The sequence below is a fragment of the Talpa europaea genome (genome assembly GCF_964194135.1).
Source record: "Talpa europaea genome assembly, chromosome: 8".
In the NCBI taxonomy this organism is placed as follows: Eukaryota; Metazoa; Chordata; class Mammalia; order Eulipotyphla; family Talpidae; genus Talpa; species Talpa europaea.
This window is the reverse complement of record NC_140075.1, coordinates 62,818,114-62,841,748: the sequence shown is the minus strand read 5'-3', so window position 1 is coordinate 62,841,748 and position 23,635 is coordinate 62,818,114. Positions and strand designations below refer to the sequence as shown.

The following is a 23,635-nucleotide window of genomic DNA, read 5'->3' as shown; positions in this document are numbered from 1 at the left end:
GAGGAAACACATTAATAAGTTTGGGAAACTGCAAGTAGTTCTAGCTGCTGTGATGGAGGATTTTTAACAGACAGGCAGGACACAAGGCCAGAGGAGACAGCCGGCCAAAGGCTTGATGTGCTGAGTCTGTCCTCAAAAGCTGTCAGTAGCCACAGAAAGCATTTAAGCAGAAATAAGACATGACCACAACTATATTTTATAAAGACTAATCTAGCAGCAAAGAGGATGAACTGATAACAGAAAAGAGAGGGGATGTGAAAACTTTCAACAATGAGAGGGGAGAAAGGAATGAGCTTAAAGTCAGTGCAGAAGGAATGGACAGAGTGCTTAAGAGATATTAAGGAAAAGTGAGGAGGCAACAGAGTCATTCGCTACTACAGGAATTATAAAGGCCAAAGTTTATACTGAATGGAGGGAAGACAATGATACCTTTGACTTTTTGAGCCTGCAATGGCTCTGGGACACCCAGATGATATCCCAATAGGCTTCTGAATATGAATGTGTTTGTGTGTGTAATTACAGCTTGCAAGACACTTGATTTGAGCAGAAGATATAAATATGAGTGTCATCAAATTACAGGTGGTAATTAAAAACCATGAGTGCGGATGAAGTCACCCGGGGAAAGTATGGGCGCAAAGCTCTATGGGACAGAGCACGTCTGGGAAGCGCCAACTCCAAGCAGCTCAAGTCTTTGCACTTGTCAACATTCTCGAAGGAAAAGTGTGTAAAGTGAAAACGGGGTGAGGAAGGGGCTCTAGAGCCCACCAGCACTTAGGAGGAGAAGGTGAACACACGGGAAGCGGGGCAAAGGTGTAGGAGAAACCTAGGCAGGGCGTCCAGTCCGAGGAAGTGGCGTCAATTGCCGCAAGAGGTCCCGGAAGAACAGAACAGGAAACTCCGTCCGTTAGATTTCGCAACAGGAGGCAGCCAAGGCGGTCGGAGTGAGGTCTGTGAGAGCATGGCTTTCGGCTGTTGAAGAAATCTCTTCAGATTGTAGCTGACTGGACCGGCAGCGCCCGTCGACTCCGCGCGCGCGCTCTGCTCACCAGAGGGCTATCTAGGACAGCGTTTCCCGCGCGGACGGCCGGGCGGACGGCCCGCGCATGCGCGTCTGGAGCCCGCCTGTTCCGCCGCAGCACCCCCCACCCCAGGCCTGCAGAGGGCGCTGCGTCTCGGAGAGCCAGGGAGTTGGCGCCGCTCTAGGCAGCGCCCATGCTCTGTGGCGGGCTCTGCTGCTCCGTGTCCCCCACGCCTCCTCCCAGTGCAGGTGGGTCCGCCCGCGGGGGGCGGGAGTGCCCAGGAGCTGTGGGGCAGGCGGGAAGCTGCAGCGTCCTGGCGCGAAGTGTCCCCATCATCCCACTGCCCCGGCACGGTCCGGTCCCGACGGATCGGCTGTAGGCAGGGCCGCACGGGTGCAAGTCCCAGTTCGGGTGGGCGTCTCCTGGATGTGCAAAGCTGCCCTAGGACCCTTTTACAACTCGGGGGGTCTCTCCCCAAGCTTGTCTGAGGCTTCCAGGGGACAGCTGGAGGCGGTGGTAGTAAGGGCGGGGTTCCCATGATTGACATCTCTCTCCCCAGGTTTCAAGGGCTACCACTGGACCCCTTCCCTGTCCTGAACCTTGAGCCGGCACCATGGTGAGAACCCTGAGCCTAGCCCCTCACCTCCGCATGCCCATGCCCTCTCCCCGCGTGGCATTGCCTCGCTGCCCTATTATACCTGGAGCGTGGGAGGTTCCAGGTATCTGTCTCTGCAAGGCAGCTTGCATCCTTCCAACACGCTCATCCTTGTAGCACGGGCGCCTGAAGGTGAAGACGTCGGAAGAGCAGGCAGAGGCCAAAAGGCTAGAGCGGGAGCAGAAACTGAAGCTATACCAGTCAGCCACCCAGGCCGTCTTCCAAAAGGTGGGGCCCTCAGAGGCAGCCCCTTCACCAGATGACCCCCTTATTATAGCACAGCGACCAAGAACTGAGCCTTAGTGTCAGGCTGCCTGGGTCCAGACCTCTGTTTTGTCACTTACTAGCTGTGTGATCTTGGGCATTACTTACTGAATCTCTTTGGGCCTCAGTTTGCTGGACTGTAAAATGGAGCTAGTAATTGTATTTACTGCATAAGGCAGTTGTGAAAATTAAATGAGAAAATACATGTAAAGCTATGAAGTGCTTTGCACAGTACCTGTTGTATAGTATGGGATTCAAAGACTATTTGGTAGTTGCATTTATGTTATTTAGCCCTGTAGAGGGAGAATGATGTGATCTCTGACCCTGCTACCTGTCTTCTCAGCGCCAGGCTGGTGAGCTGGATGAGTCAGTGCTGGAACTGACAAGCCAGATTCTGGGAGCCAACCCTGACTTTGCCACCCTCTGGAACTGTCGACGAGAGGTGCTGCAGCAGCTGGAGGCCCAAAAGTGTGTAGAACTTTTGTGTGTAGAACTAAGATGGCTTTGTCCCTGCCCCTCCCCTGGCTGGATCCAAGGGTGGATAAGTGGGCAGTCAGGAGCATAAGCAGAGAGCAGTGAAGGGCTTGGTACAGAAAGTCAGGGGTAAGCTAAGTTGGGTATAGGAAGGCCCTGACCCCTAACCCCCTCTGCAGGTCTCCTGAGGAGTTGGCTGCTCTGGTGAAGGCAGAACTGGGATTCCTGGAGAGCTGCTTGAGGGTGAACCCCAAGTCCTATGGTACCTGGCATCACCGCTGCTGGCTGCTGGGCCGCCTTCCAGAGCCCAACTGGGCCCGGGAGCTGGAGTTGTGTGCCCGCTTCCTCGAGATCGATGAGCGAAACTGTATGTGCCTGCAGGGTCTGCCCTACAGCCCTTGCTTGCCCCATATCCTGGCACTGTGGCTTAAGGCCCAGAGTGGGGAGGGGTAACCAGGACAGACCCACTGAGCTGATGGCAGAAGGGATAATAGGCCAAGCATACCCTCCATGGAGTGCATAGTGGTGTTTCTGGGGCCTCCCAAGGAACTCTAGGAATACCAGCCAGAGAGCTTCTCTTGCCCTGCTTCTGAGACGTGCTGTTGCCCCTTCCCCCCAGTTCACTGCTGGGACTACCGACGATTTGTGGCTGCTCAGGCAGCGGTGGCCCCTGCAGAGGAGCTAGCCTTCACGGACAGCCTCATCACCCGAAACTTCTCCAACTATTCTTCCTGGCATTACCGATCCTGCCTGTTACCCCAGCTGCACCCCCAGCCAGACTCTGGATCACGGGGGCGCCTCCCTGAAGATGTGCTGCTCAAAGGTAAACAGAGTCAGGGTTCTGGGGAAGAATCTGCAGTCCTCTCTTGCAGCCCTGATGCTTAACACTGCCCCCAAATCTACCACTTGGATTTTTTGAGTGCCAATTCTGTGCCTGGTTCTGGGGGTGCGTATGATCCAGCCCCTGGTTGCAGGGAGCTCAGGTATCCAATGGGAAGATAAAATTGATAAAATGCAGCTGCTGATACATGCAGCGGTCCATAGATAAGTGCAACTGCAGGCTGGAGGTACTCCAAGAAAAGGGTGGGATGTTGGGAGGCGCTCACAGAGGTCCTTACCACAGCCTACACCTCCTTGGCCCCTGCAGAACTGGAACTGGTGCAGAACGCCTTCTTCACTGACCCCAATGATCAGAGTGCCTGGTTCTATCACCGCTGGCTCCTGGGACGAGGTGAGCAGTGGGGAAGAGGCTGGGTGTTCTGGACTTGGAAGGCAAGGAAGAGGATTTAAGAAGACCTGAGGCTCTGTTTTCTCCCAGCTGACCCCCAGGATGCCCTGCACTGCCTGCACGTGAGCCGGGACCAGGCCTGTCTGACTGTCTCCTTCTCTCGGCCCCTCCTAGTGAGTCCGGCTTTTGCGGAAGAGCATCATGGATTGTGGGCCTGATGCAGTTGGGACTGATGGGTTTCTCTTTGTCCCCTGTACCAGGTGGGTTCCAGCACAGAGACCTTGCTACTCATGGTTGATGAGTCACCCCATGCAGTGGAGTGGAGAACACCAGATGGCAGGAACCGGCCCAGTCATGTCTGGGTATCCCAGGATGGTGGGGCAGAGTGGGGGCTGGGACAGAGTTGGGGTGGAACAGTCTGAAATGTCACAAGGCCCATGCCTTCCTTGACCCCATGCTGCCAGCTCTGTGACCTGCCTGCTGCCTCCCTCAATGACCAGTTGCCCCAGCATTCATTTCGTGTCATTTGGATGGCTGGTGATGCCCAGAAGGAATGTGTACTTTTAAAAGGTGATGCAGCCTAAGACCTCACTCCTTGTGCAGCACCCCCATCCTTCTTTCATGGGTATCCCCTCCTACTGCCAACTTTTTCCCCACAGGCCGCCAGGAGGCCTGGTGCCGGGACTCGGCCACAGATGAGCAGCTCTTCAGGTGACGACCAGGAAGCACACAGACAAGGAGAGGGGCTCTGGGTCTGGGCACCAGGCAACTGGGATGGGTTGATGGCCTCAGACTGGAGACTGGGGGTACCTCAGGGCTGTGGGCATCACCCCATCTGTACCCTGCCCACCTGCAGGTGTGAGCTGTCAGTGGAAAAGTCTACAGTGCTACAGTCTGAGCTTGAATCCTGTAAGGAGCTGCAGGAGCTGGAGCCTGAGAATAAATGTGAGGGCCCCCTTGGGGAGAACAGGAAAGGTCTCAAGAGGATGGGACTAGAGGAGGATTCAGGAGCTATCTTCCTTTTCCCTGCCTCTCCTCAGGGTGCCTGCTCACAATCATCCTGCTGATGCGGGCGCTGGACCCCCTGCTATATGAGAAGGAGACACTGCAGTACTTTCAGACCCTCAAGGTAACCTGGGCTTGCGAGAACAGGCACCAGGAGGCCCAGTGGGCGTTGGGGAGGCGGCTGACACGCACACCTCCCTCCATCCCCACCAGGCTGTGGACCCGATGAGGGCAGCGTACCTAGATGACCTGCGCAGCAAGTTCTTGCTGGAGAACAGCGTGCTCAAGATGGAGTATGCCGACGTGCGCGTGCTGCACCTGGGGCACAAGGTGTGGGCATGGGCCTTCCCAGGCCTTCCCCTGCCAGCCCTCCCTTCTTCCTGGTGACCCAGCCAGCCTTTTCTTTTTCAAATTGACGTAGCAGTTGGTTTATAACATTTGTAAGTTTCAGGTACACAGCATTCAAATCAACATCTGTATATACTACATTATTAAGGCCACCACAAGTCTGGTGTCCAGCTCCCTCCACTGCCAGCTTTTGTAGCCATTGCCTGGGCATCAGCCGAGCCTCTCTGCCACTCACATGCCCCTGGCTTTGCCTTCAGACTCAGGCGCCTTTCTGGACATTGTGTCCAACTGAGATGAATTCATCTTCCTTCCAGGGTACTTCTCTCCCAGGAGTAGCTTTCTGTCATTGCCCCATCCTTCTGTTATCCTGTTTAAATCCCGAGTCACCTGGGCATCCTCCTGCCACCCCTCTACCAACCCGTCACATCTTCATTCTCCCTTCAGAGTGACTCCTCCCCCCCCCCCCCCCCACTCATCCCCATGCTTCTCTCCTGGGCCTCAACACCTAAAGCCTGAATACTTTTCCAAGATTTCTGACAAACTGTCCAGACTATTTATCCTCTATTCCTCATGTGTCCCAGTCAGTCTTCCCAACATACCAGTTTTATCTCATCCCTTTTCTACTTCTGCCAAAACCGCCTGCAGGCTGTCCAGGCCTGTTCCTGCCAGTTTACCCCAACACCACCCTCTCTACCTGTCTCCACCCCCTCATCTGCTCCATGGGCCACCCTACAGCCAACATTCACTGCCCCATGTCCTTGGCGTGGTGCATATACTGCCATGGTTGTAAGTTAAGTGTCCTACCTTCTCCATCCACTCACCTGAGGTTCCCAAGAGCCTGTGTGGGGTACAGAGAGAAAATGCCTGATAAATGGTGGCTGAGGACACTTCACTAGGTCTCACTGGCTATCTCACCCCTCCCTCAGGATCTGACCGTGCTCTGCCATCTGGAGCAGCTGCTCTTGGTCACTCATCTTGACCTGTCGCACAATCGTCTCCGAGCCCTGCCCCCAGCCCTGGCTGCCCTGCGCTGCCTTGAGGTAAAGCCTGCACACCTCCACCACTGTCCCAAGTGGGCCTTTCCCCTCCCTCCAGACCTCCAGAGTCTGCCTGCCCTACAGAGATATCTAGGTCCTCCCAGCCCCCACACATGGCCCTTGCCTTCCCCCCTCTGTCACCCAGCCACACCCCAGAAGCACTTTCTTACACTATAAACTGATCATCCTGGCTTCCCAGTTGCTTGTACCAGTCCCAGGCTGACAACCTGCTCTGCCTTGTCTTCCCTGCCCTCCCTGCTGCCCAGGTGCTGCAGGCCAATGACAATGCCCTCGAGTCTCTGGATGGCGTTGCCAACCTACCCCGGCTGCAGGAGCTCTCAGTATGCAACAACCGTATCCTTCCTTCCGGTGCCTTTCAGCGGGACCACCGACAGCAAGCAAGGTGATCCCTGGAAAGGGGAGGGGGGCTCTGCAGTCTAAGGTGAGGAGAGAGGCTATGTATGGGACTGTATTTGACTTGTACTGGTGGAGTTTTGCAAGAGTGGCGATGACTTCCTCAAACCAGAGTGACAAACAGGCAGCCTGCAGAAGTACTTGGGTACCACATGGTGCTTTTAAAAAATCAGAAAGTTGCACATTGAAAAAAATCTAGAAATCTGATTCCTTTAAAAATCAGAAGTTAAAGCAAAACCTTTAAGGCTAAAGTGCATTTCCACTCGGCAACCCAAGGAACTCCAACCCTTTCTTGTTAGTGAGTCTTACACTCCTCTGTATACAGGGTTATCATTCCCCTTGGCCACTGTCTCCACCACTCCCTGTACCATATCTGACCTGCCTGCTGTGCTTCCTTCCTGGCCACCATGGGCCTAGAGCCTTACTCCCCTGGGGAAGCAAACAAGTGCCCTATACTAGGCTTCCAGGCAGCTGTCCTGGCTGCTGAGGGAAAACAGTGATGAGAGCTCCGGAGCAGGCAGACCTGAGACACCTGCCAAGTTTTCCTTGACGTTCCTGCCCAAGGCCTCCAGCAGCCTGCAGTGCTCCAGCCTCTTGCCTCCTGCCCCAAGCTGGTCCTTCTCAACCTGCAGGGCAACCCCCTCTGCCAAGCAGTGGACATCTTGGAGCACCTGGCTGAAATGCTACCTTCAGTTAACAGCGTTCTCACCTAAGAGACACCCTCACCCCTGCCCTTTAATTTATTGGGACCGAATAAAAATGGAGAGCCCCCGAAGGCTGCTATGCTGCCACTGCCAGCGCCGCTGCCATCTCTGCCACCATTACTACCGCACCCTTTCTGGAGAAGAAAGAGACAGTTAGGTTCACCTGCTCTACTTTCATTTTATGCTCAGTCTTGCCATTCTCTATCATGGAAAACCAAAGTCTGAAGTCTCTGTGTTCGGGGCAGAAGCTAGGTGAGAGCTAGATTTGAGTTTACCTTCTGGTGTGGGTCTGGGACTCGGTCTAGGTTCCAGACTGGGATCAGATTTGGATTCAGGTTCTGCTGTGGGCTGGACTACAAAGCAGCCGGAAGGCTCCCCAACTGGACAGGCACATAAAATTTCCTCCATGACCCTTCCAGATGCCCTCTTTGCATGGGCAGTCATTCATTACAGCTGAGAAGGCAATTCCCAGAAGCAGTGGGCCAAGGTGCCTTGGCCCCACCCTATTAAAACAACAGTGTCAATCCCCTTGAGTAGCATTCCACAGTCTGTTGAAGATCCCTTGGAAATACTTGATCCCATTTGATCCTCGAGCTCTCGGGTATGAGATGATTAGGCCCATTGTACTGATGAGAAAACTGCTGCTAAGACGCACCCAAGGTTGCTGAGCTTAAGAACTGGAGCCAAAGCTGTCTCTACACCTTGGTCTGGAATTCTGGACTCACGTTCTAGCTTCTGTATTGATGTAGAATGGTTGGACAGAGCCTGGCCTCAGCTCCCGGAGGTACTGACCTGGGTGTCTGTTCCCATGGTGCTCATTCCTGCCCCCTCCCCCCAATCTGCACTTATGCACACATGTGCATGCGCGTACACGCGAGCGCACACACCTCGTCTTGACTGAAAGGCCTGTGGCCCTGGCCTCCTAGCAGAGGAAAGGGGAGTGGCTCAGGGATTAGGGCACTGAGTCAAACCTGGTTGGGTGGGGGAAAAGAAAGGTGGATTGAACAAGAGAGGGAGAGTGTGACAGGCATTTTCCTGGTCTCTTGGGACTCAACCTGGTACCACAAGTGCTCACATATATCCGGACCTCTAGGGCCTCACCCCTTCCTGTATCCATAGCAATGTACAAACATCCCCTCCACAAAACCCTCTGACCTGCCTCAGACCTGCCTGGAATTTTGATTTCCACTGCTGCCTCTGAGGTTGTGGAGGTGGGGACAGACCCCCTGCCAGGTCTCAAGCTGGTTGCTAAACAGGAACATGTTGGTGTGGGTGTGGAGGGCTCCCTGCCAAGCCCTAGAGCCTCTGCCCCCACTCCCTAAGGCACCTGCCTGATGCATCACCTGAGTTAGGTCTTCCGGTTGGCTTCCAATCTTTTCACTATCTTATGTTCAGTGGCCCATGGGCAGAACTGGGGCCCCAGCGGGATAGAGGGATGAGGCCCCAAGAACAGGGCCCCAGCCTTCCCAAAGATGCTTGCCTCCTCTGTCTTGGGGTTCTCTGGCATCCCCAGTGTTTCTCCCAGCTCAGGGCGGAGTGGGGCTACACACAGGGCAGATGCCTGGAGCCGGTTGGTCAGGATTCCCAGGAAGAATTCCAGGTTGAAGAATCTTTGAATCTTTGACTCTAGCAAACTAGACACTTCTCAGTCAGAGAAAGGGGTACTCTGCAGCCTAAGAAGGGGGTCTCAGCTTCCACCTGGGCCTCCCCCAAATCCCCAGAATGGGGAGAAAAAAGAGCTTGCTCCCAATCTGATACCCCCCACACCCAATCCCCACCTTGGAAGGACAAGGAATTTGGGGGGGGCAGCTCACTCATGCTGGGGCTGTGGAGCTGCTGGAGGAAGAAAGAAGGATAGGTGGGGGGAGGGTGGTCAAAGGATCTGGTAGAGCCGGCAGGTCAGGGGCTGGCTGGTGGAGCCAGTCTGAGGACCTGGGTGCTGAAGTCACCAGTCTGCAGCTTGGATCCCTGGACCTCCCTGGGCAGGATGATGAGTCCCAAGAGTAGGCTCATGGACCACTGTGGCAGGACTGAACCTCCCTATGAGAACAGTGTGGGCAGCCTGAACTAGGAACAGAGGGAGTGCAGGAAAGGGGCTTGCTGAATTGCCCTCCGGAGAAAGGCTCTGTCAGGAATCTACCTGGTGGATGGTAGACACACAGTCTGTGTGTCTGAGGCACCACCAAAGTCCCACCACAGCCTTCCACTGTCACCCCAGCACCCTGACAGACCCCGACCCAGGGCCCTCCCTATCCAGCCCCACCCTACATCTGCATTCCTCGAAAGGAGAAAGAGGATGCGGGCAGGCCTGATTTCCAGCTCGTGAGACAGCCCCTCAGAGGCCGGCCTCTTCCCTCCCGCAGGGGGAATGGAGAAACGTTTGCTTCCCCTTCCAGCCCCGCCCTCCCCCCTCATAAACCACTTACCGGCCCGCCCCACACCTTCTACTCGCGCCGCGGCGTCCAGCCTGTCCTGCCTGTCCCATCAGTCCGGACCTGCTCCTCCCAGCCGCAGGCCGAGGGATCAGCGCTGCACTCGCCACACCGCCACCAGGTGAGGGACTCGGAGGAGCACTACGCGCTAGGTCCTGGAGACACCGTCTGGCGCCTGCCTGGCCCAGGTCTGGCCCCAGCAAGGTGGGGTGCGGGCCAGCCCCAGCCTGCAGTTCTCGGAGGCGAGCCAGCGCTGTGCTCCTAAATAGAGCACAGGCTCCTGGTACCTGCGGTGCTCCACCTCTCCAGGCAGCTCCAAGAGGCAGTTAACCCAGTGAGGGAAATGCCAAGGACCCCAACTTCTGCATCTGACCACCAGATTGTTGCAAGGAGTCTTGGGTGGGGGAATCTATGCTAAGAAATGGGTCCTAGAAGCCTCTGCTCCTGGACTTCTAGTCCTCAGGGCCCCAGGATGGCCTATGCCACTGGGTCTTGGGGCTGTGACAAGTGTCCGGGCATCTCTTAGAATGGGTCCTTGGGCAGGTTTCTCGAATGAGCATCTGCTTTGGTGGTTGTCTATGTGGGTGTGAAAGGGGAAAGACTCCTCTGCACTGTTTCTCTAGTCTGGAAAGACTCTTTGGGGAGGATTTGGGGCAGACTCTGGGGGAGTCTCTGGGTCAAGATCAGTCATCGGGTGGGGACTGAATCAGCTCCCGGATAGAGCATTTCTGGGAGGACTGGCTGGGTAAAGGAGGTCTGACCAGCTCCTCCCCTGCCTCTTCCACACAGGCATGATGGACGGTCCTCGTTCAGACCGTTCAGACCGTTCAGACCGTTCAGATGTGGGCCGCTGGGGCGGGAACCCGTGGCAGCCCTCCGCCACACCTTCTCCAGAGCCAGAGCCAGAGCCAGACCGTCGCTCTCGCCGAAGGGGTCGTTCTTTCTGGGCTCGCTGCTGTGGCTGCTGCACACGCCGAGATGGGACAGATGATGACTGGGGGTCTGGGCCCCGTGGAGGCTCCAGTTCTGGTCGAAGACCAGACTCCCGAGGCTCCCGGAGTGGTGCTGTGAATGCAGCTGGAGATGGCACCATCAGAGGTGAGACCTACCTGTTCCCCTTAGCCAAGAGCTGAAAGGCCTCAGTGGGAGCTGAAACTCAACCTGGCATCTCTAGGGAGCCCGGGAGGCTAATGATGGGGCCTTGGGGTCACCATGAGGCTTTGCTGACCCAGAGCTATGGCCTTGCAGAGGGCATGCTGGTGGTGACTGGTGTGGATTTGCTGAGTAGGCGCTCAGACCAGAACCGCCGAGAGCACCACACGGATGAGTTCGAATATGATGAGCTGATCTTGCGCCGGGGACAGCCTTTCCACATGGTCCTCTTCCTGTCTCGGCCCTATGAGTCCTCCGATCGCGTCATTCTGGAGATGGTCATCGGTCAGTGGAAACTTCAGTGGAAGACCCTGTGCTGGGGGGCGAGGGGGGATCTGGCTTGGGGGTTAGAGGGCCATCTTTAGGCTCCTCCCTCGCCCCTCTCCTCACCTCTGCTAGAAAAGTATATGAGTGTGCCCCTAGGGGAGTGGCTCAGAGAGGGTCTTGGTAGCCCTGTTTTACTAAGCTCGCCCTCTTCAAGACTTCAGGGCCTTCTGTCTCAAAATGCTTTCTCTTCAGGCTTGCTTCAGCTTCTCCACCAACTTTGCTGCCTGTGTCTTCTTTTTTTAAAGATTTATTTATTTTTATACAAGAGGTGGGGTACAGGCCAGAGGCATGGGACGGTGAGAGGCTTTACTAGAGACAGAGTGGGGAGCACAATAGGCAGATTGCCTGAAATACACTGCTGAGGGGAGCAGCAGGTGAGACAGGAGAGGTCTGCTGCGCCATGTGGGAATCTCCCTGGCTGGCTGGGAATTGAACCCATGCCTCAGAGGCTGCGAACAGCCCCACTGGGCTGCGCTCAACTTACTGCGCCACTGGGGAGGCTCCGCTGTCTGTGTCTTTCTCTCTGGGTCTGCTCTCCTACCTCAGTGTGTGGCTGATTCTCTCTGCTCTCTTTGTCCAACTGTGTCTGTGTCCCATGACCCAGGGCAGGCACTTCCCTCATCGCGTTGCTTGTTGGCCATTGAATGCCCAGGCTGGTGATTATGCTGCTGCCGGGGGCAGGTGACTCCTCATACCCTTTGATTAGGGCCTAGCCTTGCCCACCCCAGCCTCTAATTTCCCAGGTACCCCTACCCCCTCCACCAGAGATGTCCTGGGTTCTACAAGCTAGAGTCCTAGGAAGCAGGCAAGGTTGGCCTCCCCTTTCATGAGGGGAGGGGGCATCTGGGCCAAACCAGGGCAGCTGTGCTTCTCAGTCCAGGCACTGAGACTGGCAGGCAGGCAGAGGTGACAGTGACCTTGTCTGTCCTACCCACCTCCAAGTTCAGTGTCAGGGGAACAGGTTTGGGATGTTGGACTGGGGCCCTGCCCTGACATGCGGGTAAGCATCGGGTGGGGACAAGTTGCTCTCAAAGAGACTGTCACAGAGCAGAGTGATGGCCCAACTCAGGGACACACACACACACACACACACACACACACACTTAGGCTCATACTCCTGGGTGGGGCTGAGAGTCCAGTCTCCATCCTCGTCAGGGAGTCTTTACCAGCTAATTACTGCTTTCCTCATTCCAGGAAACAACCCCGAGGTGGGCAAAGGCACCCACATCATCATCCCAGTAGGCAAGGGAGGTAGTGGAGGCTGGAAGGCCCAGGTGACCAAGTCCAGCGAGCAGAGCCTGAACCTACGTGTCCACACCTCCCCTAACGCCATCATCGGCAAGTTTCAGTTCACGGTCCGCACACACTCAGAAGCTGGCGAGTTCCAGTTACCCTTTGAACCCCACAATGAGATCTACATCCTCTTTAATCCCTGGTGCCCAGGTAAGCCCGCTGGAGTCGGGAGCAGAGGGAGGCAGGTCAGCTTCCTTCCCCAGTGACTGGCTGGCTGTGTGTGGGTGCCCCAAGAAGCCAGTTTCCCATTGTCCAGGTGAGGGTACCTATGTCCTGTGTTAAAAAGGTGACCAGCCCAAGATCTCAGAGCCCCGCCTCTCCTGGTGAAGGGCCCTGGTTATAGCAACCCTCTCCCCGCCATCCCTGTCAGCTCCCTCTGTCCTTCCCGGGAGCAGTGCTGTCAGGCTAGAGGTGTCCTCTCCCTTTATCTGGGAGCATGAGTTATGAAGAATTACTAGGGCAGGTGGGGCTCAGGGTAAGGACTGGAGGGGAACAGGCATGTGTTTTGGGGACACAGAGGACATCGTGTACGTGGATCACGAGGACTGGCGGCAGGAGTATGTGCTGAACGAGTCTGGGAGAATTTACTACGGGACAGAAGCACAGATTGGTGAGCGCACCTGGAACTATGGCCAGGTACGTCCCCGCAGATGAAGCCATGTGCACTCAGAAGCTGTGGGGAGATAGGGTGGGGCAGGGGAGCAAGGATTGGCCTAGGGTTCAAGCTCTGCCTCAAGTGGGCTGTGGTCACCTTTGCCTTCCCTTCTTCCAGTTCGACCATGGGGTGCTGGACGCCTGCCTGTATATCCTGGACCGGCGGGGCATGCCATATGGAGGCCGCGGAGACCCAGTCAGCGTCTCCCGGGTCATCTCTGCCATGGTGAGCACTCATATCTCCAAGTGCCACTGTGTGTCTGCCTGCTGCCTCCCTGTCCTTCACTCCTGCCCTTTCAGATTCCTCCAGGTCCCCCACCCTGCCCCTGCCCTTTCAAAGGGCACTGTGGAAAGGGGTCTTACTCCTCCTCTTCCTCCCTTGCCTGCCCCCCACCCACCCTTCGCAGCTACTGTCCAGCTCTTGTGGAATGTAAGGCCAAACCCAAACTTGGCACACCCAGGATTCACATTCCTGTGAGCTTAGGGTGGAGGGGGGCAGATGGTCCTGGGAGCAGTGGGTGGGGCTCACAGGCTGCCAGCTGGCTCCTGAAGCATTTAGGAGTGAGGGGTGGTTGCAGGGTCAGGGGCTGGGCTGGAGACCACATGGCAGGTCCCAAGCCTCTCCCCCTCTCCACCCCACCCCATCCTGTCTTGGGCAGGTGAACTCCTTGGATGACAATGGGGTCCTGATTGGGAACTGGTCTGGCGATTACTCCCGAGGCACCAACCCGTCTGCGTGGGTGGGCAGCGTGGAGATCCTGCTCAGCTACCTACGTACTGGCAGTTCTGTTCCCTATGGCCAGTGCTGGGTCTTCGCTGGTGTAACCACCACAGGTAGTGGAGAAAATGGGACAGGAGCTGCCTGGGCCTATAAGGAGGGAGGGAAACCAGGCTCCACCTTCACCCAGCCCAACCCAGCTGTGGCTACAGAGCAGGGGTAGGCGGGGGTGGATGATAGGCTGGCCTTAATTATCATTAATTACTGTTAACAACCTAGAGAGGCCTAGGGGAGAGGTAGGAGAGGGATGGGCAGGGACCAGGTCGGGCAGGTGGCCTGGCTTCCCCTTACCCCCAGCACTCCCTGGCCTAAAGGCCTCCGAACCCTGGTGACCCCTGACCCAGCTTGACAACCCCAGTTGCCCTTTTATCGCTGTTACTCCTTATCTGATGCCTTGCCTGCCCCCCACCTCTTCCCGGCTGTGGCCCAGAACCCTAACCCTGGCTTCTCCGCAGTGCTACGCTGCCTGGGCCTGGCCACCCGTACTGTCACCAACTTCAATTCAGCACATGACACAGACACATCCCTCACCATGGACATCTACTTTGACGAGAACATGAAGCCACTGGAGCATCTGAACCATGATTCTGTTTGGTGAGCCTGGGCTGGGTTTGGACGCTCATCCCAGCTGAGGGGAGGCCCCAGACAGATCACTCAGACCCAGCCCTCCCTCCGTGTCCCTCCAGGAACTTCCATGTGTGGAATGACTGCTGGATGAAGAGGCCAGACCTACCCTCAGGCTTTGACGGCTGGCAAGTTGTGGATGCCACACCCCAGGAGACCAGCAGTGGTGAGGCGGGCCCCTGCCTGGCTCCTGTATCCTATTTTGGTCCCCTCCCCATCACCCCAACTTGGGTAACAAATTCCAGAGTGTCAACACAGAACTGGACCTCAGATTCGGGTCCTGTTCTTTAAACAGGCAATAAATGAGCTCACCATACAGCCCTTAACTTATTGTCACCTGCCTACAAAACTTACCTGTTTTCCTAAATTGTATTTATTTATAATGGTTAATCTACTCAGATGGTTCAAAAGTCAAAAGATTGAAGAGAATTCAGTGAGAGATTTCCCTTCTCCAAAAAACCACTATTCTCATTTGCTTTTTTTTTTTTTTTTTAAAGATTTGTTTTTATTTATTTATACAAGCACTGGGTACAGTCAGAAGCGCGGGAGGGTGAGAGAATTCACCAGAGCCAGAGCGGGGAGCAGAGCAGGCAGAAGGACCAAAGCACACTGCTGAGGGGAGCAGCGGGCAGCAGGAGAGGTCTGCGCACCATGTGGGACCCTCCCCCTGTGGCCGGGGAGCAGCCGGGGATCGAACCAGCGCTGCAGAGGCTGTGGGCAGCTTCGCAACCCAGCGCTCAACCGCTGTGCCACTGGGGAGGCCCTCTCATTTGCTTTTTTTACTTATATATTCTGGAGATAATTAATTGAAGGACTTATTTATTTATATATCTTTTTAAAGTTTAAAAAAACATTATTATAAGTAATACATCCTTGGAAAGAAAAGAAAATATAGAATTGAATAACATAGAATATAAAAGTACCCTAGTCTCTCTCAGCAGGTTTTTGATTTCTTTTCCCTTAAGTAAATTGCTAGGGTCCACCCAAACTTGCTACATTAGACATTCCAGGGATAGAATCTCTATTTTTTAAAGTTCCCCTGGTGATGCTAAAGATCAGCTGGGTTTGGGACCCTCTAAAAGCCCTTGTGGGACACATGGGAAGCCTCAGCCCAGAGAGGTAGAGTGATTTTCTCCATGGCACAGAGCTTTAGGCCAACAACAAAGCAAGCTTCCTCCCCTACGTGACACGCCCCTTTTGAAAACATTCTAGCTCTTGCCAAGTTCCCTCTTGTCTGTTCCATTGTTCTCTATGAATTATAGGTATAATATTTTTTAAAAATCAGGGTTCAGACAGCCTTAAGGAAAAAAACAGCCCCTCTTACCCAGCCCTAAGAGAATCACTGAAGCCATAATCTTCTAACTAGTCTCTTTTCTGTGTCTACACACACGTTCTTCAAGTTACATCGGCTGTATACTCTGTTTTCAAGCAGGTGCCTCACCCCCTTCCCACCTTAACACTCCAGCCCCAGGCAGTCCCACCTACCCTCCCACTTCCTTCTTTCTCCTCCCGCTTTCTCCTCCCGCTTTCTCCTCCCAGGTCAGAATGCCCTCACCCAGCCTGCATTCCTCCTCTGGTCTCTAGCCAGACCCCCACTCCTCAGTGTGAATGGTGCTCCCAGAGTTGCATGGCCCAAATGAAGCCTGTGATGCTAGAATAGACTGGCCCAGGATCCTGGGAGATCTGAGTCTAGTCCCCACTCTGGGACATGGTGGGGTGTGCAGCAGCCAGGGACTTGGGGGTTGGCCAGACCCTTGCTTGGTTCCAGTTCGATCACTCCTTAGATATGTCATCTTGGGCAAGTTCCTTGCATTTTTGGCCTTGAATGTTCTTGCACGTAACTTGGGGAGAATAGAGTCCATGTAGGGTGGTTGGAAGGTTAAATGGGAGCATCATATCTTAGAGATCGGCAGCATGCCTGGACCATGATAGCTACTCAGTAAATATTAGTTCCTTCCATTCTCTGTATCCAGCTTTCATTGGATATCCTAGCATCTACTTTGCCTCACTGAGCCTCAGTTTTCCCATCTGAGAAATGAAATACAGTGTTAGGCTTTTTAAGGTAAATTATTTTAGATGGCCCTCACTTCCTGTTCTGTATCCTCTCCTGCCAAGCCTGATCTGTGTCAGCCCTCTCCTCAGCCTCACTGAGGTTCAATGAGGCAAAGTAGATGCTAGGATATCCAATGAATGTTGGATACAGAGAAGGGAAGGAACTGATATTTATTGAGTAGCTATTATGATCCAGGCATGCTGCTGAGGAGGACAGATTGTTTCCCATCTGCTCCTCCCACCTCCCCAAAGACCGGGCACAACAGAGCTAAGGGATTGTTCTAGGTCTTTCTGGAATGGTGGCTGTGGCCCCATCATTGTTCTCCCCGCAAACAAGCAGGGCTTTGGGTTTGTCTGGATGTAGGATTGGGGAGTCCTGACTTCTGGGGGTCAGAGACACCCAGCATCTGGCTTTAGCCAATGGGGGGAGAGTATGCAGATGACTTGGTTATGGAGGCAGATTTGTCCCTGTGACAGCACAGCAGCTGACTGAGGAAATGGGGCTGTGCTTTCCTTTGCTCTTCCTGGGTTGGACTGGGTGGAGGCTGACCCTCGGCAGTGGGCACTGGGCCTGGGTGGAGGGGCCTTCTTGGTTGTCTCTCCTCCAACCTGCCCTCACTCTCCTAGGGATCTTCTGCTGTGGGCCTTGCTCCGTGCAGTCCATCAAGAATGGCTTGGTCTACATGAAGTATGATACGCCCTTCATTTTTGCTGAGGTGAGGGTGGCACTCCTCTCAGGTAGCTGGGAGGGCTGAGTGCTGGCCGCGTCCTGTGGTCTCTGTACCTGATCTCACCGCTGACTGCCTAGCTGTGTGACTTTGGGCCAGTCACTCATTCTAGGACTCTTAGTTTCGTCAACTGTAAAAAAGAGGATAATAATGGCTGCCGTGCTTCCTGTCCTCAGGATCAAAAGAGATAATGGGCATGAAACTGCTTTATAAGTCATAAAGTCAGCGAATGAGCATAAGGGATTACTGTTATTAATGCAAAATGTGCTGCAAGGAGCCTCCCAGACCAACCTTTTCCCTGCTTCTCCAGCTCAGCTTGAAGTCTCCCAATTTGGTGCTGCCGGGAAGCTCCCAACCTTTGGGTCTCCCCTTCCTTGCAGTGCCTGGCATGAGGGAAGGCAGCTGGGAGACAGGCCCACCCCAGAGCCTCTGGCTGGCTTGCTCCTGGCTTACACCTCCCACTCCCCCAACAGGTGAACAGCGACAAGGTGTACTGGCAGCGGCAGGATGATGGCAGCTTCAAGATTGTGTATGTGGAGGAGAAGGCCATCGGCTCGCTCATCATCACGAAGGCCATTGGCTCCAACATGCAGGAGGAAATCACCCACCTCTATAAACACCCAGAAGGTATTATTCCCCAACTTGCCGGGTTCTGGCTATACTGTGTTCCTGCTAGACACTTGCCCACTTTGGCAGTAGCTGTCATCTCACCCTTGACCTTTAACCCCCAGGCTCAGATGCAGAGAGGAAGGCAGTGGAGACAGCAGCCGCCCATGGCAGCAAACCCAATGTGTACGCTACCCGGGACTCAGCTGAGGATGTGGCCATGCAGGTGGAGGCACAGGATGCAGTGATGGGGCAGGGCCTGACGGTCAGTGTGGTGCTGACCAACCGTGGCAGCAGCCGCCGCACCGTGAAGCTGCACCTCTACCTCTCTGTTACCTTCTACACGGGTGTCACCGGGCCTGTCTTCAAGGAGAGCAAGAAGGAAGTAGCCCTGGCACCAGGGGCCTGTAAGTGCTCTTTCCCCCGTCCCACCTCCTGGATGACCTGGTCACCCAGGACTGTGGACCTAGGGATGCCAGGACACCTTTTCTGGGGAAGCAGCCACAGTGACACCATGTCTCTCCTCCCCAGCCGACCGTGTGTCCATGCCCGTGGCCTACAGGGAATACCAGCCCCACCTCGTGGACCAGGGGGCCATGCTGCTCAACGTCTCTGGCCACGTCAAGGAGAGTGGGCAGGTGCTAGCCAAGCAACACACCTTCCGCCTGCGTACTCCAGACCTCTCCCTCACAGTGAGTGCAGCTGCCTGGAGCCTGAGGGGTGCTGGGGGCTGAGGGAAATCAGAGGGGATGGGGAGTGGGCATTAAGCTGGGAGCAGGCGGGCCTGGCAGCTACTCCAGATAAGATAGTTGAGGACCGGCTATGGGCTCATGGGCCTCATTTTCCTCAGATGTAAAAATGAGATGTTATATCACTGGGTCTGTGGTAGTTTCAGTTGGACAGTGGGTTGGAGTCTTCTCCCTGGTTTTTGAGGAGTCTTTTCTCAGGGGCAGAAATGTGGGACTCAGGGGTTTCGAATTCTGAGGTGCTCTCCCTCTCAGGTGACGTTATAGTCCCTGTATTCATTCAGGGTCTCTGATGGGGGGCTTCTTTTTCTCACAGTTATTGGGGGCAGCTGTGGTTGGCCAAGAGTGTGAAGTACAAATCGTCTTCAAAAACCCCCTGCCTATCACCCTCACCAATGTTGTCTTCCGGCTGGAGGGCTCAGGATTACAGAGACCCAAGATTCTCAACGTTGGGTGAGTCTGGTCTCTCCTCCCTCCATGCTGCAGCCCTTGCCTGAGTCCCAGCTTTGCTTGCTGGGTACCATCTGTCAGGGTCTGACAAAGCAGCTCGGGGCCGGCCAGCGCTGTGGCCTGACACTTCTGTCCAACAGCAGGAGGAGGTGACCTGCTGTGTGGGCGTGCTGCAGTCTGTGTCCCACCCCCACCCCATCTCATTTGGGAACTAAAATTTCACATAGGAATCATTAGCAACATCACTAATATTTGCCTGGGCCCCAGGAGTTGACCAGGCCCTTTTGGAAACATTATCTCATATGGAGATCACAAAGACCCTTTAAAGTATACCGGAAATCATTGTATGGTCAAGAGCAAAGCTTTGGGATCCTAAGGACTTGGGATAAGTCCCAGCTCCTTTCTCACTACCTGGTGCCCTTGGGCAAGTGACTTATCTCCTCTAAGCCCCAGTTTTCTCACCTATAAAGTGGGGATTAAATAGTTCCTGGCTCTAAGGGTAGCTGTGAGAATTAGATGAGGCAATACCTGTTTGTTGAAGTGCTCACAAAGTCCTCTATTGGATGTTGTAGTTATTTTCATTATTGCCATCATCCGCATGTTACAGATAGGGAAGCTGGTGCCACCCCTCACAGGGTCTCACTGTCTATACAGGGCAGACTCTGCTCTCCCCACTATGGCAAGCAATGCGCACAGGTCTTAGGCTTGTTGCTTGGTTTGTGCCATGAGGGTGAAGCAGCAGCTCCAGAGGAGAGGGCCCCCAGCCTCAGGCCCACACCTAGACCTCTTGGCTGGGTCCCGGGCTAGGCAAGGACCTGTGCCCAGGGAGGGTACCCACAGCACTGTGCTTCAGGGCCTATGCCGTCCTCTCTGACACATCCACGCGTGCTCTCCTGTCGCTCTCCAGGAATAACACAGAGGAAAAGCAGAGAAGGCCAAGGCTAAACTTTAAGCTCAGCTTCCTGGGGAGAGAGGCAGTCCCCTCCTTCTACACAGAGCACCTGAGGGAAAGCAATGACCAGTGTTAGAGTTGGGGGAAAGCAGAGGGTCTCTGAGCACTCTCTCCACCCTCCCTTCACACACAGCAGTCTTTGTGTATGAAGGGTACTGTGCTTAACTTTGCCCCAGCTTGGAGCCCTGGATAATGTGACATTTTACAAAGGAGTGTTTCCTCCTGTCGCCTACAAGGGTCTGTGGCAGCTTAGAGAGTAGTTTGGGAGCCCCACATAGCTCACCCTGCAGGCATCTCACAACTGCAGATGATGGGGCCTGAGGGATTCCCAAGCTGAACTCCCCTCAGCAGCTCCCCCAGGCCTTTGCTTCTTGCCCCACTATGGGTTAGGAGAGCACTGTGCTGGCACTGGAGACCTGGCCCTCTCACAGTCTCGGGTCTTGCGTGAGCCTTTCCCCACCCAAAGGCCCATCTTCCCACCAGTGAGTGAGACGGTTGAAGGATGACTTTTCAAGGCAGGTCCTCACATTCTGTGGCTCCTCAGTGACTATGAACCCAGACTGGGACCTCCCTTTTCAGTTGAGAGCCCCAGGGTGACAGTCCTGAGCTGTTGGTTGGGATAAATTGGATTCCAAGATGGGTGTTTACTTTGCTCTTATTTGTACATCAAAGGCTGCGGCATGGAACTCCATTATAGCAAAAGGTGTGCCGCCCAGCCTGGTGACTGGCCACTTAATAAACATTCCAGAACTTACTCCTCCAGCTGTTGTCACCGCCAAAACAGTCACTAAGGGAGTTGAAAAGTCTGTTCCAAATCCTTCTTGGGAATTTCCCCCAAAGCCTGAATCATAGTCTCTAGAATGTCTATAGGGTGACTTTATTGGGGGATGGATTTAACTTTAGGGGAAAAGCCTGAGCTAAGACTAATTAAAAGGTAAGGGGACAAAATAAGGGTAATAATAGAATTAGAAATGGAGCTTGGCTATAAAGGATACTGTGTGTGTGTGTGTGTGTGTGCATGTGTGTATGTATGTATGTATAAGACAGAGAGAAAGAGAATATATGATGTGTATGGTTTTAAATAGCTCTAAAGAAAAATTCCACATAAAAAAAAAAGTCTCAAGCACTGGCATCATAGTTGAACAAGTATGTAATTGAAAGACAGTGCTAACTGGATGTCTAAGTTCTGGTGTCCTTATCAGAGAATTGGTTTCACTACCTGGGCTTAGTTACAGGCATATTCCAGCTTGGTCAGCTGATGTGCTCAACCTACACTCACGTGTAGGTGTGGCTAAGGTCTCACATGACACTTAGACGGGCAGGGAGAGATCTCAACATCTCTAACTGGAACCTGGAAACCAATTTCTCCTGGAAATAATGGCATAAAGAAAAGGCTAGCTTCTGAAGTGGTGTAGTTCCATTATAGTGTGGATTAACTACACTGTTGAAGGCTGGTCTGAGCCCATATAGCTTTAACTTTGTGTCTGTGGAAAAGTAGGCACAAATTAAACACACAAATGTGTAACCATCCAGAGTATAGCCTACCTGTTACACTAATAGACTGAATTTCTAGTTACATATTATGGTAGGAAGTTGAGAAATCAAGCCTATAACTTAACAGGCAGGTTGTATATAGACAGACATAGAGATACAGATATATAGATTTGTATTTGGACTTATTCTGTTCTCTTTTTTTAAACTGCTTTGTGGCTTTCCTGGCCAGTTCTCATTATCATGGTAGGAACAATGGTTTCTCTCTTTCTCTCTCTCCCCCGCTCCCTCTCTCCTTGCTCCCCTGTTTTCCTCCTTAGTGAAGCTCAGAGGCACCTTCAAAACCATTTGATCCACATCCTTATTTTCTATTCACTTCCATTTTCCAGACCAAAAATTTAGGACCAGAAAGTTTCAGTAACTTGCCCTAAGCCACACTGCTAACAATAGTAGAAGGACTAGCATGTGGTCCAGGGCAGTCCCTTGGAAGCAGACTCCAAGCTAAGTGTTTTGCCTCAAGGACAGCTTGTCCCCCAGTTGGGGTGCTGGCTCAATCCCTTGGAGTGCCGCGGACCAGCCCAGCAGCGGCGGGGAGATCGAGGCAATCTCAGGGATTGAGCGAGAACGAGCACGAGGTGGTCGAAGGATTCGGGCGGAAGAGAAAGAAAGAAATGACACACAGACACACTCTAAGGGAGTGAAAACCTGAGTGTAATTTCTTTCTTTCTCTTCCGCCCGAATCCTTCGACCACCTCGTGCTCGTTCTCGCTCAATCCCTGAGATTGCCTCGATCTCCCCGCCGCTGCTGGGCTGGTCCGCGGCATTGGAGGACTGAGTTGTCTACACAGGGTCAGGTTCCAGAGAAGGGTCCCCAAAGAGAGCTTAGGTTGAGACAGGGGCTAGAAATAAGGGTTTAGGCAGACGCCAAAGGGACAGATGCTAGCAGGTTTGACTTCAATTCAATCATGTTCAGTGTATAAAGCACAACATGCAGATGGCTGGAGGAGCTCTGAGGAGAGAGTCATTTTCCTGAGAGCAGGAGATGCTCAGGGAGCTCTCACTGATGAGGTGGTGTGAGCTAGGCCTGGAGACAGCCCAGGTGAGTTCAGAGTTCACCAGAAAGAGCGGGTGGGCTGGTGGGCAGGAGGAATGGTAGGGGCTGATGGGGCTCTGCAGGTGGAAGGGGCTAAGTCAGAGCAAGCCAGCATGTCGTGTTAGGGAGCTGTGGTCTCAAGGAAGCCAAGCCCTTGAAGGGATTAGTTCACCTCTAGGCAGTCTGAGAATAGAATGGAAAAAGTAGATGAGAGGCAAGGAGGCAAAATTGTGATTTCCAGAGGGGTGGTTTGGGAATAGATTTTTCAGAGGTCCACAGACGGGAATAAAGACACCATAGTGTATGTCTCTGTCTCTCTCAGCCTCTCTCTCTCACATACACACGAGAGTTGTGTCAATTTAAAGATGCCAGTTGCCTGCCCTTAGGAAGACTCTTCCCTTTTTTCCTGGGATAACATCCTTCCACTGTTTTGAAATATTCAAATGCTCCTTTTTGCTTTTCTTCCATTTTCTTAGTTAGCAAGACAGAAACTAGTTGGTAATACCGTGTTGAACCCCAAAGTCTCCTTTTGGTTTCCTTGCTCTTGGAACCCCCAGACAATATGGGGAATGGTTGGTTAGGGAGGAGTGCCGGCAATGGGGTGGAGGGGGAGGCAGTGCAGCAATCTCTGTCCAGGTGTCTGTGGGAGTGGGGAGGGAGGAGTCAAATGACAGCGATTTCCAGCTCAGTCCCGGGTGGGTAGCTACAGATCTGACTGTGGAGGCGGCTTGGGACTCAGTCTGGTCGTGGGTGTGGAGATACCAGCTGAGACCAGAGTGACTGAAAAACTCCATTTCCTGCTTCTTCCTTCATGGATGCCCCATCAGTTCTTCCTCCCATCATACCCCCAGTCAGCCCAGGTCCATGACCCTTTCTCTGCCCACAGGGACATTGGGGGCAACGAGACAGTGACGCTGCGTCAGACATTTGTGCCTGTACGACCAGGCCCCCGCCAGCTCATTGCCAGCTTGGACAGTCCTCAGCTCTCCCAAGTACATGGTGTCATCCAGGTGGATGTCGCTCCAGCCTCCGGAGGCAGGGTCTTCTCAAACGCTGGAGGTGACAATTCAGGAGAAACCATCCCTATGGCTTCTCGAGGTGGGGCTTAG

At 53.9% G+C, this 23,635-nt stretch overlaps 2 protein-coding genes across 2 annotated transcripts; both read left to right on the top strand.

Annotated features, from left to right (window-relative positions):
* Window positions 1-595: 595 nt before the first annotated feature.
* On the top strand, window positions 596-7,157 carry RABGGTA (Rab geranylgeranyltransferase subunit alpha; the record flags this gene model as incomplete). Its single annotated transcript, XM_084240254.1, has 16 exons — window positions 596-724; window positions 1,792-1,902; window positions 2,282-2,406; window positions 2,592-2,779; window positions 3,032-3,235; window positions 3,560-3,643; window positions 3,731-3,813; window positions 3,901-4,002; window positions 4,105-4,210; window positions 4,300-4,351; window positions 4,497-4,585; window positions 4,681-4,769; window positions 4,859-4,975; window positions 5,920-6,033; window positions 6,297-6,384; window positions 7,009-7,157. 16 exons carry the CDS (start codon window positions 596-598, stop codon window positions 7,155-7,157), a joined length of 1,830 nt encoding a protein of 609 aa, XP_084096380.1.
* A 3,214-nt stretch (window positions 7,158-10,371) lies between these two features.
* TGM1 (transglutaminase 1) lies at window positions 10,372-23,635 on the top strand (the record flags this gene model as incomplete). The annotated part of the gene is made up of 14 exons (XM_084240738.1): window positions 10,372-10,678; window positions 10,829-11,017; window positions 12,254-12,502; window positions 12,870-12,988; window positions 13,125-13,232; window positions 13,666-13,840; window positions 14,240-14,378; window positions 14,471-14,574; window positions 17,088-17,176; window positions 17,662-17,815; window positions 17,920-18,201; window positions 18,326-18,486; window positions 18,857-18,993; window positions 23,413-23,635. 14 exons carry the CDS (start codon window positions 10,372-10,374, stop codon window positions 23,633-23,635), a joined length of 2,436 nt encoding a protein of 811 aa, XP_084096864.1.